The sequence below is a fragment of the Neopsephotus bourkii genome, unplaced genomic scaffold, assembly GCF_033783945.1.
Source record: "Neopsephotus bourkii isolate Nb327-2 ecotype Australia unplaced genomic scaffold, CSIRO-AGI_Nbou_v1 NB_1767, whole genome shotgun sequence".
Taxonomy (NCBI): Eukaryota; Metazoa; Chordata; class Aves; order Psittaciformes; family Psittacidae; genus Neopsephotus; species Neopsephotus bourkii.
The window spans coordinates 10,861,243-10,876,199 of NW_026902241.1; the positions used below are offsets into that span (position 1 = coordinate 10,861,243).

At 39.2% G+C, this 14,957-nt stretch overlaps 1 protein-coding gene across 2 annotated transcripts in view; it reads right to left on the reverse strand.

Moving 5' to 3' along the window:
• Positions 1-14,957, reverse strand: part of GNPAT (glyceronephosphate O-acyltransferase) — a 20,460-nt gene continuing 5,503 nt past the window's right edge. For both annotated transcript variants that reach the window (XM_061378707.1, XM_061378706.1), the window contains exons 3-16: positions 13,971-14,147; positions 12,991-13,120; positions 10,994-11,121; positions 10,459-10,534; positions 9,730-9,881; positions 9,509-9,639; positions 8,623-8,846; positions 6,602-6,847; positions 5,837-5,916; positions 3,229-3,369; positions 2,225-2,324; positions 2,038-2,131; positions 798-859; positions 1-481 (exon numbers count right to left, since the gene is read on the reverse strand). In XM_061378707.1, coding sequence (XP_061234691.1) covers positions 438-481; positions 798-859; positions 2,038-2,131; positions 2,225-2,324; positions 3,229-3,369; positions 5,837-5,916; positions 6,602-6,847; positions 8,623-8,846; positions 9,509-9,639; positions 9,730-9,881; positions 10,459-10,534; positions 10,994-11,121; positions 12,991-13,120; positions 13,971-14,147 — 1,785 coding nt within the window. In that variant the 3' untranslated portion in view covers positions 1-437. The remainder of the gene's footprint in view (positions 482-797; positions 860-2,037; positions 2,132-2,224; positions 2,325-3,228; positions 3,370-5,836; positions 5,917-6,601; positions 6,848-8,622; positions 8,847-9,508; positions 9,640-9,729; positions 9,882-10,458; positions 10,535-10,993; positions 11,122-12,990; positions 13,121-13,970; positions 14,148-14,957) is intronic.

Sequence of the window (14,957 nt, forward strand, 5' to 3'; positions counted from 1 at the left end):
TATTTTTCCAAATATTAATTTTAATAGCAAGTCTTTTAATTCCCCATTACATTTTCATATCCATTAAATACTTGAAATCAATCACACTTTTTGTTACAAGTCTAGAAAACTGTATTGAAGTACCCATTACTGTGCACATCTCTTGATAAATATAAAAAAAAAAACCAACAAAAAAAAAAAATCAAACCAGCAATGTTTAATCCATTTTAAAAACCAAAACATGGTGAGGATACAAATACAATCTAAGCCTGATGGCAACAGTTTTTAAGTGACAACAGTGCTGAAGAACACCTCCAGACCCCTGACACTTGCAGGCCACAGGGCAGGAGGCAACCTCACTTCCTTGCTCCCATGCCTGGTCCCTGGGTCCTGCTCCAGCAAGAGGTGGTCTGTGTTCTCAGCAGGCGCTCCCATCTACTCACAGCATCAGGAACCACTCAGAGTCGTGCAGTCACAGGTTTCTGTACAGGTATCCTGGCATCTAATGGAAAGAGTTAACACTCATCAGCAAAATGGTGTAAATACCACCCCATTAAACTACTTTTTTGCCTTATTTTCCTTGATCACTGGGTTGCACAGTGTTCCAAACAAAGCAGGGAGATTCAAAGCTGCAGTCAATGACACCAGAAAAAGTACTGTAAACCAATAACAAAAAAAAAAAGAAAAAAAAAGAGGATTTTTATACAGATAAATCTAAGGAACTAGTAGGGACAAAACACTACATCTAATCTATGTGTATTGGCCAAACTAATTTATAACTTGAGGAGCTCTCTTCAAATTGAACAGAGAACACTTACCAAACATATCCAGGATTTTATTAACAGCTTCTTGATTTACATTGTAAGTGAACCCATTGGACCTACAGTTAAAAGGAGAAAAAAGTTTCCTCAATTCGCATTTCTTATTCCTGTCATTTCTGACATTAAATCTGAATTGGCATTTCTTATCCTGAAGCTTCTGACATTAACCTGAATTAGACATTTGCATAATTCCATCACAATTTTTCATCCTACCAGCATACATATTAATTTTAATGACATGGCAGACTCCTAAGCAGACTGTACTTAAGGACAGTTACAGTTTTTTTTATCCTTCCTCTTGTTCACAGTGCTCATGTCTTTCTCTCAATTTTTATTAGGGACAAGTGCAGGAAGAGAACCTTTTGTTTGTTTTCAGTCATATAATTTTCAAGACTATCTATGTGAAACTGAACCAAATCTTCAGCTGATGACAAATTCTGTTGCACTTGATTTATTCCTTTTACTCGAAAGGGGAATTTAGCACAGTTAGGCAGCTGGGGACATAACAACAGCAGTTTGTGTACTTTTCAAGAGCACTACAAACCTTAACCAATTCCTTAATGGAGGCACAAGCAAATAGCTTGGGGTTATCAGCTGCCAACTACATTCTGTGAAACACTGAAGACAATGTGTGGACTTGTATCAGGAGCTTTCATGGTCATACTTTTAAATACAGTAAGAAGATCTATGTCACACATTAATTTGATAACAGGAAATTGTGTCACTGTACTTTTGTGTAATGGTTTTCAATCTTAGGCCTATAAACTATGAACTGTGTTAAACGACTTTAATGACTAAGCTTTCAAGTTGCTTTGAGATGTCAGTGCTGAACCCCCTCAAAATTAATAGTATTCCTGATTACTGCGTATATTTTCTGATGAAGCTTATTGTAACACAGAGTAACTCTTCCATTTAAAATAAGCAAGACTGTTCTCTTTGCTTATTGAAGCCTTGGGAAAAACTCTGAAAACCAAGAGAAAAGGAAGTCAGAAGAAACCTACTAGTGAGTTAGATGGGTCCCATGGGAGTCTTTTCACAATAAGGGGATGCCATTCTGTTTCTACAGCACTGACAGAAAGTAAGGACCTGGATCTTCATCATGACTCATGTGAATCCAATAAACCTTCAGCTGACTGGTGTTCAGGCAGGCAGTTCACACTAATAGCTCAGGCATCAAGAACTGCCAGTAAAACCACCCACTGACTTTTATGCACCAAAAAAAAACAATGTTACTTACATTTTCTTCTTCTTTGCTGCACCTAGTTGCACAAGAGCTGCTAAGGCATTTTTCTGCATGTCAGAAGACAATGCTTCATAACACTGTGTATTCCCTACAGAGAAAGCAGAAACATAATTAAAAGTCTTATCACTGACCATTAACAGGCTACACTTGTAATATCCTATTGCAGAACAGCTGTACACACCCTTTTCAAGAAGTTGAAAAACAAAGTTGCGGACTCCAGGTATAAACTGCTTCTCAGTAAAGGCTTCTTTTGCTTCTTTTGCGAGGTATCTGAAAATTAACTAACATTTTACAAAAGAAAATTAGCACTTCTTTCCTTTTGATTATCAGCTTGTTATGAATTACACACAGATGTGTCTTCATTGGTAAGTAAGTTACACTTTGAAAAGTGTAGGAGAGGAACTCAAAAGGTATTATTACACAGAGCATGAGAATCCTAACATTAAAATAAGGTTCCGTATTACTGTAATAGTTACCTTAGACATTAATTTACCATCCCTGTTCTCACAATCAAAACTGTGTTTTGTTTTTTTGTTTTGTTTTGTTTTTTTTTTAAGCAGTATCTGTTTTACAGATGGGAAAAAACTGGGCAAATCAGTACAGTTCAGCCCAAGTCTTATACCAGATCATTAACAGTTTCCACGAGGTTCAAACAGTCTACAGTCTCACCAATCTTACACGGACATACCTGAGGTTTTACCCTCCTGTTTTCATATGCATTGCTTATTAGAGGAATGTGTTTAGTCTTATTAAAACCTTGGAAAACCAAAACAATTAAAAGATACGGATGTAATCAATGAGTCCCCAAAAAGCTATTAGATAATGAGATGCAAACTCATTTCCGCACCCAATAGGACAGCCCACACAAAATGAATTAAGCAAGAGCTCGTCCTAAGAAAGCACAATGAACCTATTAGCAGCACACTCCCCATGAAGCTTATAAACCCACAGTGGGCCAGCACATAACAAAGCAGTTACTGTAACTGGTAAAGTTCGAGCCAAAAGCTGAAATCAGAATCCTGGGGAGAGGGTTGTGTTTAAGATATTTATCTCTGCTATTTCTCAACTCTTGCACTCCCCAGCCATGAAAACAGTCACCATTTATACTCCAGAAGTATCACAGCTCTCCTGCTTTCCCTATAAAACACAGGAGAGAAAAAAGAAAATTTCCAAAGAACAGCATACCTGATAACCTTCCACAAAAGGTCTGAACATAGTTGACAAGAAAGGTACTATAACACTTCCTTTGTTGGTAGGGTAGATTTCCTGTTGATTTGTCTGAATGGCATCACATTTTGTAAGTAGAAAACATCCTTCCTCAAAATCCTGGGGAAGAGAAGCATAACTGAAATTGTAATATCTACAGTAAGGGCAGTTGCCTTTTCCCATGAAATCAAACCACAAAAACTATACATCAGGACACCACTTTCATTTCTGAACTCAGTTCTCAAGAGATTTGAACCAAAATTTTCCTGGTAAGAAATACCCTTACAAAAAGGCAGTGGGAATGTCTTCTTAAACACAGCTCTATCTTGATGCCTAGGAGCAGAGAAGGTGCCTGTGGCTGCTATTTTAACAGCCGCACTAAGCTCCCACAGGATTTTGTCAGAATAGGGTCAGGTTCTCTGGCTTAGGGGTTTGTTCTTTTGGGTTTTTTTGTGGGTGTTTTTTATTTATTTTTCAAGTCAGGTTTGCCTTTATCTCATGTCCACTGTTTGCAATGGATGGTAACATAGTTCACTGACCTGCCTTCTACAATGGCCAAAAGTTAAAAATTACAGAAACATCAATGACAGAATCATTTTACTGCCAGTATTGGCATAAGGGGGAGGAGGCACAGGACACACATGCAGAGAACACGAGGGGTTAGAACATAGACATGGCAGAGAACACAAGGAGTTTGGATGCAGACATGACAGACACGTGGATGACTAGAGGAGTAGACTGCTTAGAGATTGCTAAGAGATCCCTTAACATAATAGCAACTCTTTCATTTGACTGCAGTAAAGTCAGTCATAGCCAGTCACCTTCCTGTTCCCTGCTTGGTTTTGGTACTTAAGAAAAGGTGCAAGAGGCAACGATTGCTAACAATGAAAGCTAATCATAACGGTGCCAATAAGTCTTTTAAAAAAGGCCCAATTCTCTTCTATATAAAACAAAAATCTACAAGATTTTAATATAGTTGCAAGTCTTGAATATTCCTGTGAAAATTATACTTATCTCTTTCTTAGTGCAGGAAAGATCACAAACCTTACCATCAGATATTTGGCCTTTGCATTGATAAAAGTCACATTTAATCAGTTTCAAATCCAAATGAAAACTGCACATGGACATACCGGTTGATATTGGGCATGACACTGAAACAGGGTTTTTACTGATAAACTTGCGCTCACCTGCAGTTCCCTCTGTCTGGACTAGAGCCAGCTCCAACCCAGCAGGATGTGTACAAACCAACATAGCAAGTTCTGCAGAGAGCAAAGTGCTTCCTGCAGTTTTCATAGCTTGCCTGTTTCCAGCTGTGTTAGGAGAGGAGACAAACCTACTGTGCCCTATAATAAGGCAGTATGCAGGAACAATACTGGCTTTGTCTGAGTAATGGTTGTATGGGGTGCGGGGTGAAAAGAGGGGAAACTCTTTTCAAGCAAATAAGATACAACTGAAGCTTCTGTAAGACTCTCATAAGGAACACAGTTATGCCATTAGGAAAGTTCTCACTTCAAAAACCTTCACAAGCTGCACCACCACAACTCTTTAGAAGATTGTGGCTGCAGAAATTTAAATCAGGCTTTACTATAAGCACTTCCCTCATAGGGCTTACAAAGTACTATATGCATCTACACAAGATAAAAGCCAGCAATAAAAAGCTACAAGGGCTCAACACCATGAACTTCCAAACCTTCAGAGTTCAAGGTATCAGAGAAATGTTAGCCACAGAGTGGGTACTGCCATGCTGAGTAGTCAAGGAGAACTGGGTACGGAGGCACCCTTTAACAGATGGGGCGCTGGGTGTTGGCAGAGTCTCTGGTATCCCTACCATCAAGACCACACACACGGGAGCTACACAAAACAACTGATCACAGCTGCGCTGGGAGGAGTATAATCAACCAGAGGACAATAGGTACTTAAATTTCAAATCGCATATTCTGTCTGTCAAAGATAACAAGGGCACACAATGGTTGATCATTAACTGGTATAATACCTACAGTTCAACTTTCTGAGAGCAGCAGTGCCCCTCTGCTACACGGTCTGCAAGAGCTTTTAGGAAAAATCCTGGTGTACACTCAATGAGAATTCCCATTTTCCCCATTTTGTTTCTACACTGACAGAACATATCCGCAGTGTGACAGAATTCAGTTAAATCTACATTAATGCTTTTTTTTTGTCACAGCCAGTTTCTTTCATAACTGCAGAGCAGGAGGACAGTATTTAAACTTCATTTAAAAGACTGCTTTTCATATATTTTAAAATTTGTGGTGGAAGACTGACAGCTTTATGGAAAAAAAAACAAACTTCTGCTACAGTTAATTTTAGTAGTTCAGAATTTGGCAATTCCAGGATTTTTAGGCTTTTAATGGAAGGGATGGGAAGATTGCATACCCAACCTTGTGGATTCAGTCAGTGTTTCACAACTCACCAAATGATCCCCCTTTAAGCTCTCCCTCCCACTTACAGATCAAGCTGATATCACTTTAGGTGTTTATCACAAAGTACTTGTTTGGCAGAGCCCTGAAATCAGATACTGTTTTAGTTGGCTGTATTACTATCACTGTTTTTGTATAAAGGATGCTTTTACCTTCAATGAAATGCCAGGAAAGAAGATGAACTCATTAGAAAAAACATCTCTCAAGAAGCTGAAGCAGTTATAGACTTCCTCTGAAAAAAAAAGATTTGTAAACTATTACTGTTTAAAAACATGATTTAAAACACACAAGTGAAAAGCCACTTGATCCTTATTTTCGTACCTATTTCAAATAAAATGGACTTGATATTAAAAGCATACATACATATACAGCAGAAACTACTACAACATAACAGAAAATCCCCTGAGCACTTGATTCAACTGTTACCAAGCAGGAAGAACTGGGGGTTGTAGCTTCTCAAAACATGCATTAAATACCACATAATCAGATGCTGCACAGAACTAAGGTATGTGTTCTGCAAGTTTCTTTAAGAGGCAAGTACTGGAAAACACTGAAATACTTCAGAAGCAGTAGTGGGAAAAGAAGACTGAGAACTAGCTGCACTATGCAAGTGTAATTTGTAACCCAGAAAGCTAGCCTGCTGAACACCAACAAAGTTAGACACTTGGGAACTGGGACCTGCTCATTTTAACCCTTCTCTCTCAGGGTACTTCCAAAAGTACCAGAGAGTAAACAAACAAAAAAGTCAAACAAAATACCTCTGTCCCTTCCCAACATATCCACCTGGTGCCGTGGGTCCTTATCCAGGGTCCCAGGTAGCTGCCACTAGCAGCTGCAGGAACCTCATCCTTCTCTGACAGCTGACAGTACACGGAGCACAGCCCACAGACTGCCAGAGCTACCTACCCAAAACGTACCTTTTCTGAAGCTGCGTGTCATCTGCAAGGCAATTGCCACCAGAGACGGACGCACAAACACATTCAGCAGCTGGTTTCTGTAGGTGGCACACATGAGGATGGCCAGGGCATGCTTGAAGACGATCTCCCCTACAGCTCCATCTTCCACTCCTTTGTCATTTAGGACCACATGGCCATCAACAAGGCGAGCAATGTTGGAATGCAGGGTGAGGCCAGACATGATTGCTTTTTTGGCACACAGGTTATCTAGCAGGAAAACGCAATACTCGGGAAGATGCAAAAGGGGACATAACTCTATTGAAGGAATCTAAAATGCACCAGTATTTCATCAAATTTTATCACGAAAGAGTAATTATTATACCAAACATGTTCAGTTAGAGAGACGTCCTAAAATAATCCACACCAGGAATTTGCAGCCTATGTGTAGTATGAGGTGGAGAGAACAAATTTCAGACATTTCTGTAATTAAATCACTTTAAATTCTTTCACTTGCTAACACAGATTTCACATAGAATCACACTGAATCTTCTTTGTTCCTTCAGCCTACTTTGTTCCAGTTTTGCTAAAGCTCCCAAGTTTCTCAATGCAATAAGAAGCAGAAATTTGAGCAAGTAATTGTGCAGTTCCTGTTTTTAATATAAAATTTCTAACAGCCAAGCAAATGTTCTGCCTGTAAACACCAAGCAGCATGACAAAAGCAGAAACAATGAGCTGTTTGGAGACAAGAATGGACAGGGTACATGTAGTTGCTGACTTGGTGGTATCGCCAAATTAGCCTTTAAAATGTATTTATTCTTTCAAGTTATTGTCAATCCAAAACAAAACAATGAACCCTGTTTCTATGCAACCAATACCTAGAGCAGGGCCAGCACACTCCAATAAAATCTGCTCAGTAGTTGTCTTTCCTCTATTTTGTTACCATGCCCATTTGCTATTCTGTGACTACAGCACAATTCTACTAAAACAAAAGCTTATTCACTGTTGCTAAGAAAATAAACACAATATATAAGCAAACCCAAATGTGGTATGTTTTTCAGCTTACTGTGCAATAAGATTCAAAATGATGTTCGAATACAGCCATTAAATTCTTCCTTTTACCAGTCTGGCAGAAGCAAACCTTGGCTGCATTTAGTGCAGTGCAAATCCCTGAAAGGAGAAGTGGTTTTCTTCCAGAAACAACAGAATTTTGTTGTAACTATAGCCTGCTCCTATTTTTTTATTGCAGTAGTGACAGAGATCCTTGATTATACCCAACTACAGAAGCAAAGATCCATCGATTAAGTCTACCTGTGCTGATAAGATAAAGGTACTTGCACTACACAGTATTTTTTCTTTGCTGTCTTTACCACTTACATCCTGAGGCTCTAAAATTAACTATCTGTGTCACCTTGGCTCACACAGGGAATTTAAAACAACTGTTAAGAAAGTTTGGAAGGAGACTCAACCTTTCAGCAGCTAATATGCATGTATACATTGTGTATATAAAAAAAGAGTGTATGTGTGTATAAATGTATAAATAAAACCACCAAAGAAGCTTACTTCCCGAAGTCACCACTTTCTGGGGATAAAGTAAAATTCAAAAATAAACAGACAACTTAACAGTTTTGATTTTCTCTCACCCATTTGTTTCTGCTAGTTCTTTGCCACAGTAACAACTTCTATCACAGTCAGTATCAAGCAATAAATATAGCGTTCCACTAAGTTAACTGCTGCAGATCATGGAATTGCCTGGGCTGACATAAGGTTCAAAAAGACAAACACTAGGCAAACCTCATACTCTAATACAAGTACCTTTTAATTTCTTCCTCATCTGTTCTCCTTCCACCAAGCTGGTTTTTAAAGTACCTTCTACAAACTAAGTCAAACCTGCCACATTTTAGCATCATTGATAGCATCTCATAAAATCCATTTACAGTTCCAAGAAAATGTTTTGTAAAGTTTTCACCATACACTGCCTCCACAGAAATAGTTTATCCTTCATGAGCAACAAAAGCAATAGAAATAACACATTCTTTGCATACCAGGCCATTCAATGAATCCTCCAAAAGTCTGTGTTAAGCCTTTAAGCCACAGGGTCTTTTCTATTAGAAGCTCAAAATCCATGGCTGGCAAATTCTGGAGGAGGACAGCAGCAACTAACACCCATGGGCTCAAAACCATGTTTTCTATTTGCAGGAGCTCCATTTTATAAGCTACGTCACTGACAAATTCTTGGATATCCTCAGATGGCTTTTGGGGAAGATGCCTGGAAAGAAAAATGCAGTTCAAGGTAAAGAGCTCCAAAAAAATTGAATATAAATCACACCCATCCTTCTTTCTCTTCTATTGCTCCCATATCCATAACTACTTCATAGCACCCAACATCTATACTATTGAGAAGCACAGAGAAAAACATCAGTAGCTTTCAGACAGTATTTGAAATAGATCTCACTACTGATACTGTACCCTTGCTATCTTAAACTAAAATTCAAAAGCTTAATGTTTTATGCAACAAATCGCAAAAAGCACCCAATCCAGTCACAGGTACAGCTCCCTGGCACAGGATCACCTAACTGTTTGCAGAAATAAAGCAATAAGGGAGAGAAAGATGGAACTTTTACGTAGCAAAACCACTGAAATCTCAGAAAATGGAGTTTTGGTTGGCTCATGCATCATCATTAAATTTAAAAATGGCATCTCCTCAACACAGTACAAAGCTATGTAAGTAACAACCTGTTTCAGAAACACTCAATCACAATCACGATAAACCTCTGCCCAGGCAAAACAGGTTCAGTGGTCTAAATAGTCCGATGGAGGGGAGGTGAGAGTACTTGAAAACAATGTACAAGAGAACACCTTAATTACTTTACATAGGTGAGGACTAAATAAATGCTTTTCATGTGCATACACTACGGAAAGATGTGGTACCTGGGAACCAAATTGTATGGGCACCGATTTATTCTCCCAGATGACAAAGTTCTAAGTGATACTGGCTGGCCAACGTAGATATGTATGGTACCAAAATTGTCACTGAGGATTCTTCTGGCTTTTAACAACCCCTGTGAAAATGGGAAGAGCAAACTTCAAATGTTGGTGCTACAGGGTGTGTATACATTCACCTATATTCTGTTCTTAAGGAATTTACATACAGATGTAGATTCTTTGGGCTTTGGGACTCCTAGGAGTTCATATGCATAGAGGGATTCTTCTAATATCCTCTCATAGCTGATGCTGATGGGAACAAGGTACGTATCAAAGACTTCACGTTTAAAAAATGGTTCCATCACAATGCTGAGAAGACCTGCAAATAGGAAAGAAGTCACTCACTTGTCTTTTTCAAGGAGGGAAAAGCAACTGTAATTTAACTTTGAAAAAGATATCTTCAAATTTTAAAACTGCTAATGGGTGTGCACTGTGCCTGTTCTCCAAGCAAACAGAAACACAAGACATTGCCCAAGCTTTAAACCAGAAGGTAAATGTAAGCCATGTATCTGGACAGCTGTTTATGCTCGTCAGCAGCACTGCTCTTCACTCTCTCAGCGTCTTCCTTCTAATGATTCCCCATTGCTTTTACAGTTACCTTCCAACATTTCTCTGCTTGTCAGGGGACACCTATTTTCCATAAAGAAAAGGGTGAACAGTTATGCAGTTAAGTACGCAAGGGAGCAAAGGGCGAGAAAGCAGTAGAGTGCAAGAGAATTGTATTGCCTTTCTTTGTATGGCCTTGGAACTCCAATCACAGCGTTTTCCACTACCCTGACAGACCTCACTGATTTCCCACTACTTTAACATCTCTTCCTGTCTGGACTTACGAAGCACATAGCCACTGATGAAAACACTAATAATCATAAAAAGCTCTGAGTTTTCAACAAACCTACCAAACTTTGGAGTCAAAGTCTTGGCAGTGCGGCTTCTAGTCCCTTCAAGGAAAAATTCAACTGGGGCATAGCCATTCTTCAAAAATAAAACAAAACAAAAGAGCTGGTCAGAAAAAAAAAACAACCATGCCTTCTTTACTTCCCTCAAATAGTTTTAGGTACTTAAAACGTAAGTAAGGGTGTTTTTTTTTTAACGGAAGCCATGCCTAACTTCAGTCACCTCAAAGCCTATATTCAGTCATTGTATTTGCCACATATAGTTAAATTAATGAAAATATTGTGTCTGTCATGATATAGGCACATGATCCAAAGCAACTGATGAGCAGCAATTTGTTTACTGCCTACTGCTGAACCATAATACCAATAGAGTGCATGCATACTCTTCATCCTCAGCACTTCTGAGGTAAAATACACTTAACCAGATCACAGTGAAGAATTTCAATCACACACCTATGCCATTGTGCATATTTCACATGAATCATTCCAACAGAGTATTTCTCAAGCATACATTTTGAGAGTTCAGTAATTTATTTACCCTTAACATCATTTTTACATATTCAGAAAACACAGCCCAGTAGAGTCTGTTTCCACTGAAGGAACGTCGCATAAAAAAGGCACCTGCCCTTCGTAGCAGCTCACCAACTATTTTCATTCCTAGGAAATCTGAAAAACAATCAAACAAAAACCAAAATCACACACACACAACTTAATTATTAATATCAACAAGCAGAATCAACCACTTTCTCTAACATACTGTTTCAATTACCAGAATAAATCTTTTTTCCTTACTCTCCTAAGCTCCCTCTCTCACCACAACATAGACTCTAGCCCCTCCCTTACTTACACCCTCTTGCTGCATACTCAACCTCCCAGCCAGGATGGAGGCTGCATGTCCAATGCTTCCCACAACCACACACTGTCACCCCACAAACAGGAACTGAAACACGTCCTATCACAGACCTCAAGCCTACACCACGTCTGTGCCTCTAATCTGATTTGCTCCTGAGACACAAACACAATCACAGCATCAACTAGATTCCTGCTAATGTACTATATAAGCATGTACTTTGGTGTAACTGACAACCGCTTACCTTCCCTTAGCTAATCCTCATAGATCTATCCATACGTTACTCGAAGCCAAGTGACAACTAACAAAGCAAAGGCGCCTACCACTGATATTAGGAGAGCATTTCTCCACTGAGCAGAAGTGCCACTTTGAGAGTGAGTTTGTAAAATGCATCTTATGAACCTGTAACACAATATGCAGCAAATGCAACTACAACAATAGAAAAGCGTGTTTTCTCCAGCAGTATAATCAAGCTGCAAGTCCCTAATTCTGAAGAACTCTGACCCCAAAACACTTCAAAAATGTTAATCACTAAAAAAAATCCCTCTAAGCTAAACTAACAGTATCTTAAGAGACGGTTTTGAGGCCCAAAACTCAAAAAGACTCTAATCCAAAATTTAGCAAAAGATTATACCAATACCTATTGGCATGTGAGCAGATCGTGAACAACATGCGACAGGTAAGCAGCTGTGACCCATTGATTGAGGAAGCTGTATGACATCAGATTCTGAATTCACCAGAATCTAACCTTCATTACACAGGAAATACACCACTTGAGTCAAAGACCGGCAGAATCTTGTCTCCCCTAGAAAGCACATTCTCCAGCTTCCACTGATTTTCTACTGGTCTTCCTAACCTCTTGATTCCTCTTCCTAACCTATCCTAACCAACCAAGAGACAGAGTAGTAGAGTAGTGGGTTCACGGATCTTTGCTAGCATGCCTGTGCACGTTACAGTGCTACACCAGACCTGAGCTTGTTATCTGCCTGCTTAAAAGACCTGGTTTGATACCCAGGACTTCCAAGATCAGGAAGTGCCCAGTTATCTCAGTTAAGTGCTGCCAGAGTCTGGATTTGCGAAAAGCACATTAACTCAGAAAATATTGACTCTTTAAGTACTCACAAATTGTTTCCCACAAATATTCTGGTTTCACCTGCTTTAGAATTAAGTACATTCAAAATTGTGACCTCTGATGTGAAATTTCATTTCCCAGCCAGCTCTGCTCTCAGCACTTCATGTAACAAGAGTTTTGCCAATGCTTCAAGGGAATCAATTGTAACAGCAACAAGCACAAGGCGCTGGCACTTCATATCTGGCTACTATGAATGCACTTAAAAGTATATAAAGGATCACAAAAGGTTTTGCATACATGATAGCTCTTGCACAAGTTTTTGCCTGCTCGCAGGCCAAAAAAGCTATGCAGACATTCTTCACAACACCTGTCTTTGCCCAAGCCTTGGGTCTACAGATAGGGTACTTCTGGGCAAACTTGCTATAAAAAAAACTCATCCTGATTGGACTTAGCACCAATGAGAAGCTTTCAGACACTGTAGGAATCTCATCCAAGGAGATCTTAAGATGACATATTTGGAACAGAAGTTAAACACAAATACCTATAGCAGCTACCAGGCCCTTTGCTACCAATTGTCTGAATCCTGAAAACATTATTGAAAGAACATACTTGCCTATTCCTGCAGCAATGACAGGCAAAGCCAAGTCATACGTATATAGCAAGTAAGACAGCATCAAAAAGTCTACATAGCTTCGATGACTGGGCAGCAGTACAACTGGATGCTCCTGAATGGCGTGTTGCAACTAAAACCACAACCAAAAAAAAACAGAACAATATTGTTTCAATATTTACTGACTGTTGAAATTTGCAAATACAGAACTTCACAGGGCTTAAGACAAACAGAAACTGACATGTTTGAGGGTAGTTTCTCTGTCCACATACCTTCTACCTGTTTCAGCACGGAATCATAGGAAGCTTGGAGCGGTAGTTTCCAGACTAGCAATCTGTGGTTCACAAACATCAAAGGACTAAAATGCCAGGGCCACCTCATTATGTGATAGTCTAATTCAAACCCCTTTTGATGGGAATGGGAAACCAAATAGGGACTGTTAAGGCTGACACTGCTGTCTTCCAGGGAATGCATTGCACCTTCCAGAACAGCAGCGTTCGGCAATGACAACAGCTCCACAGGAAACTGATGGAAACTTAAGGCACCTCCTGCCTCAGAGGCACACAGTGTTTCATCACTCTTAGCTGTGTGAAGGTTTTGCAGAACAGCCAATCCGCTCAGCCACATAGCATGAGGTTTTCACTCTCAATTCAGCAAAACACATTATTAAATGTATAATATCAGATAGAAAAGCTCTCTCAGTGTCTAAAAGAATCGCTGACACATGGTATTCATTACCATAAGAAGCATTTGGAAAACATATAAAAAGTCTTGCTGTTTGCCTTTAAAATACTCATATATCATCTGTCTTTCCCCCCACACTTATTAAGAAATGCAGTAATAAATACAAGTGCAGTCTTTTTTTCCAAACGATGCTTTTCATGTTTGTTACTTGGAGCAAAAATTAAAGTCTTTGTCCAAGTGACTGGTATGAAAATATTAGAACTAGAGTTTTATTTCCTCCCCCTTCCATGAGTACTCACTCTCTGCATTCCTTCTTCATTCACACAAACTCTCTGGAAAAGCTGTTTGAATATTTTGCTCAGAGTAAATGCAAAAAATCTGACAGCTCCTAATTGCATGTTGTGGCCCATCTCATCCAGGATTTCCATGGCTTCTTCTTGAATAATATCAGGTGATTCTCCCATCTCTTTTGCTAACTAAAGAGGAACAAACCAAACAAAACAGCAGTGAGATGTTGATCCCTTTTAATTGCCCATGCACACTGTTCTGTGTGCCACAACAATTACAGAACTACTGCAACAGTCAGCAAGATTTTATTTTATATGACAGGCATGGATAATATATTATACAGAACCTATTTAGTGTCAGCCAAGAACAGAGCACCAAGTTACAGCTATTTAAAACAGAGAATGAGCTTAGATGTCAGTGGCAGGGCAGGGGGTGGTGATGGTATGTGTGTGCAACAATTTCCCTCCCCTAAACACAACACCTGGATGTTTTAACCTCTAGCATTTTCAGAGGAGATTTAAGTTTGAAGAATGTTTCCTGCCTGAAGAAGGCTGTGTGCCATTTTCTTTGACTCATAAAATGAAAGGTGTGTTTGCAGAGGTATTCACAAGTAAATCTCTGAAGTGCACTTGGGTTTAAGTGCATTAGATTTTAAGACTTGGCTGAAAAACCTTAGCCCTACCACGCTTCAACTTTTGTGCAATGTATTACTTTGGCAATGGCTAGCTGAAGCATACAAAGCACTGTCACTACAAAGTTTGCATATCAATGATGTTTTTTCTGTTGCTATGCACATTCCCTTTCGAAGTTTCTAAAAACAGGCTTGGATAGTGGTCATCCCTCCTATTTGATACTTTGAATCTAGAAATATTTAATGGAAAAGTTAGTCTTTTACTATTATGGAATGAGGAATATGCCTTTTACTGAACACGGAGGAGGAAAGTGGAGGAATGGCAGAAGGAAAAAACCTTCCAAAAATCACAGCTCTGTTTAGAGGC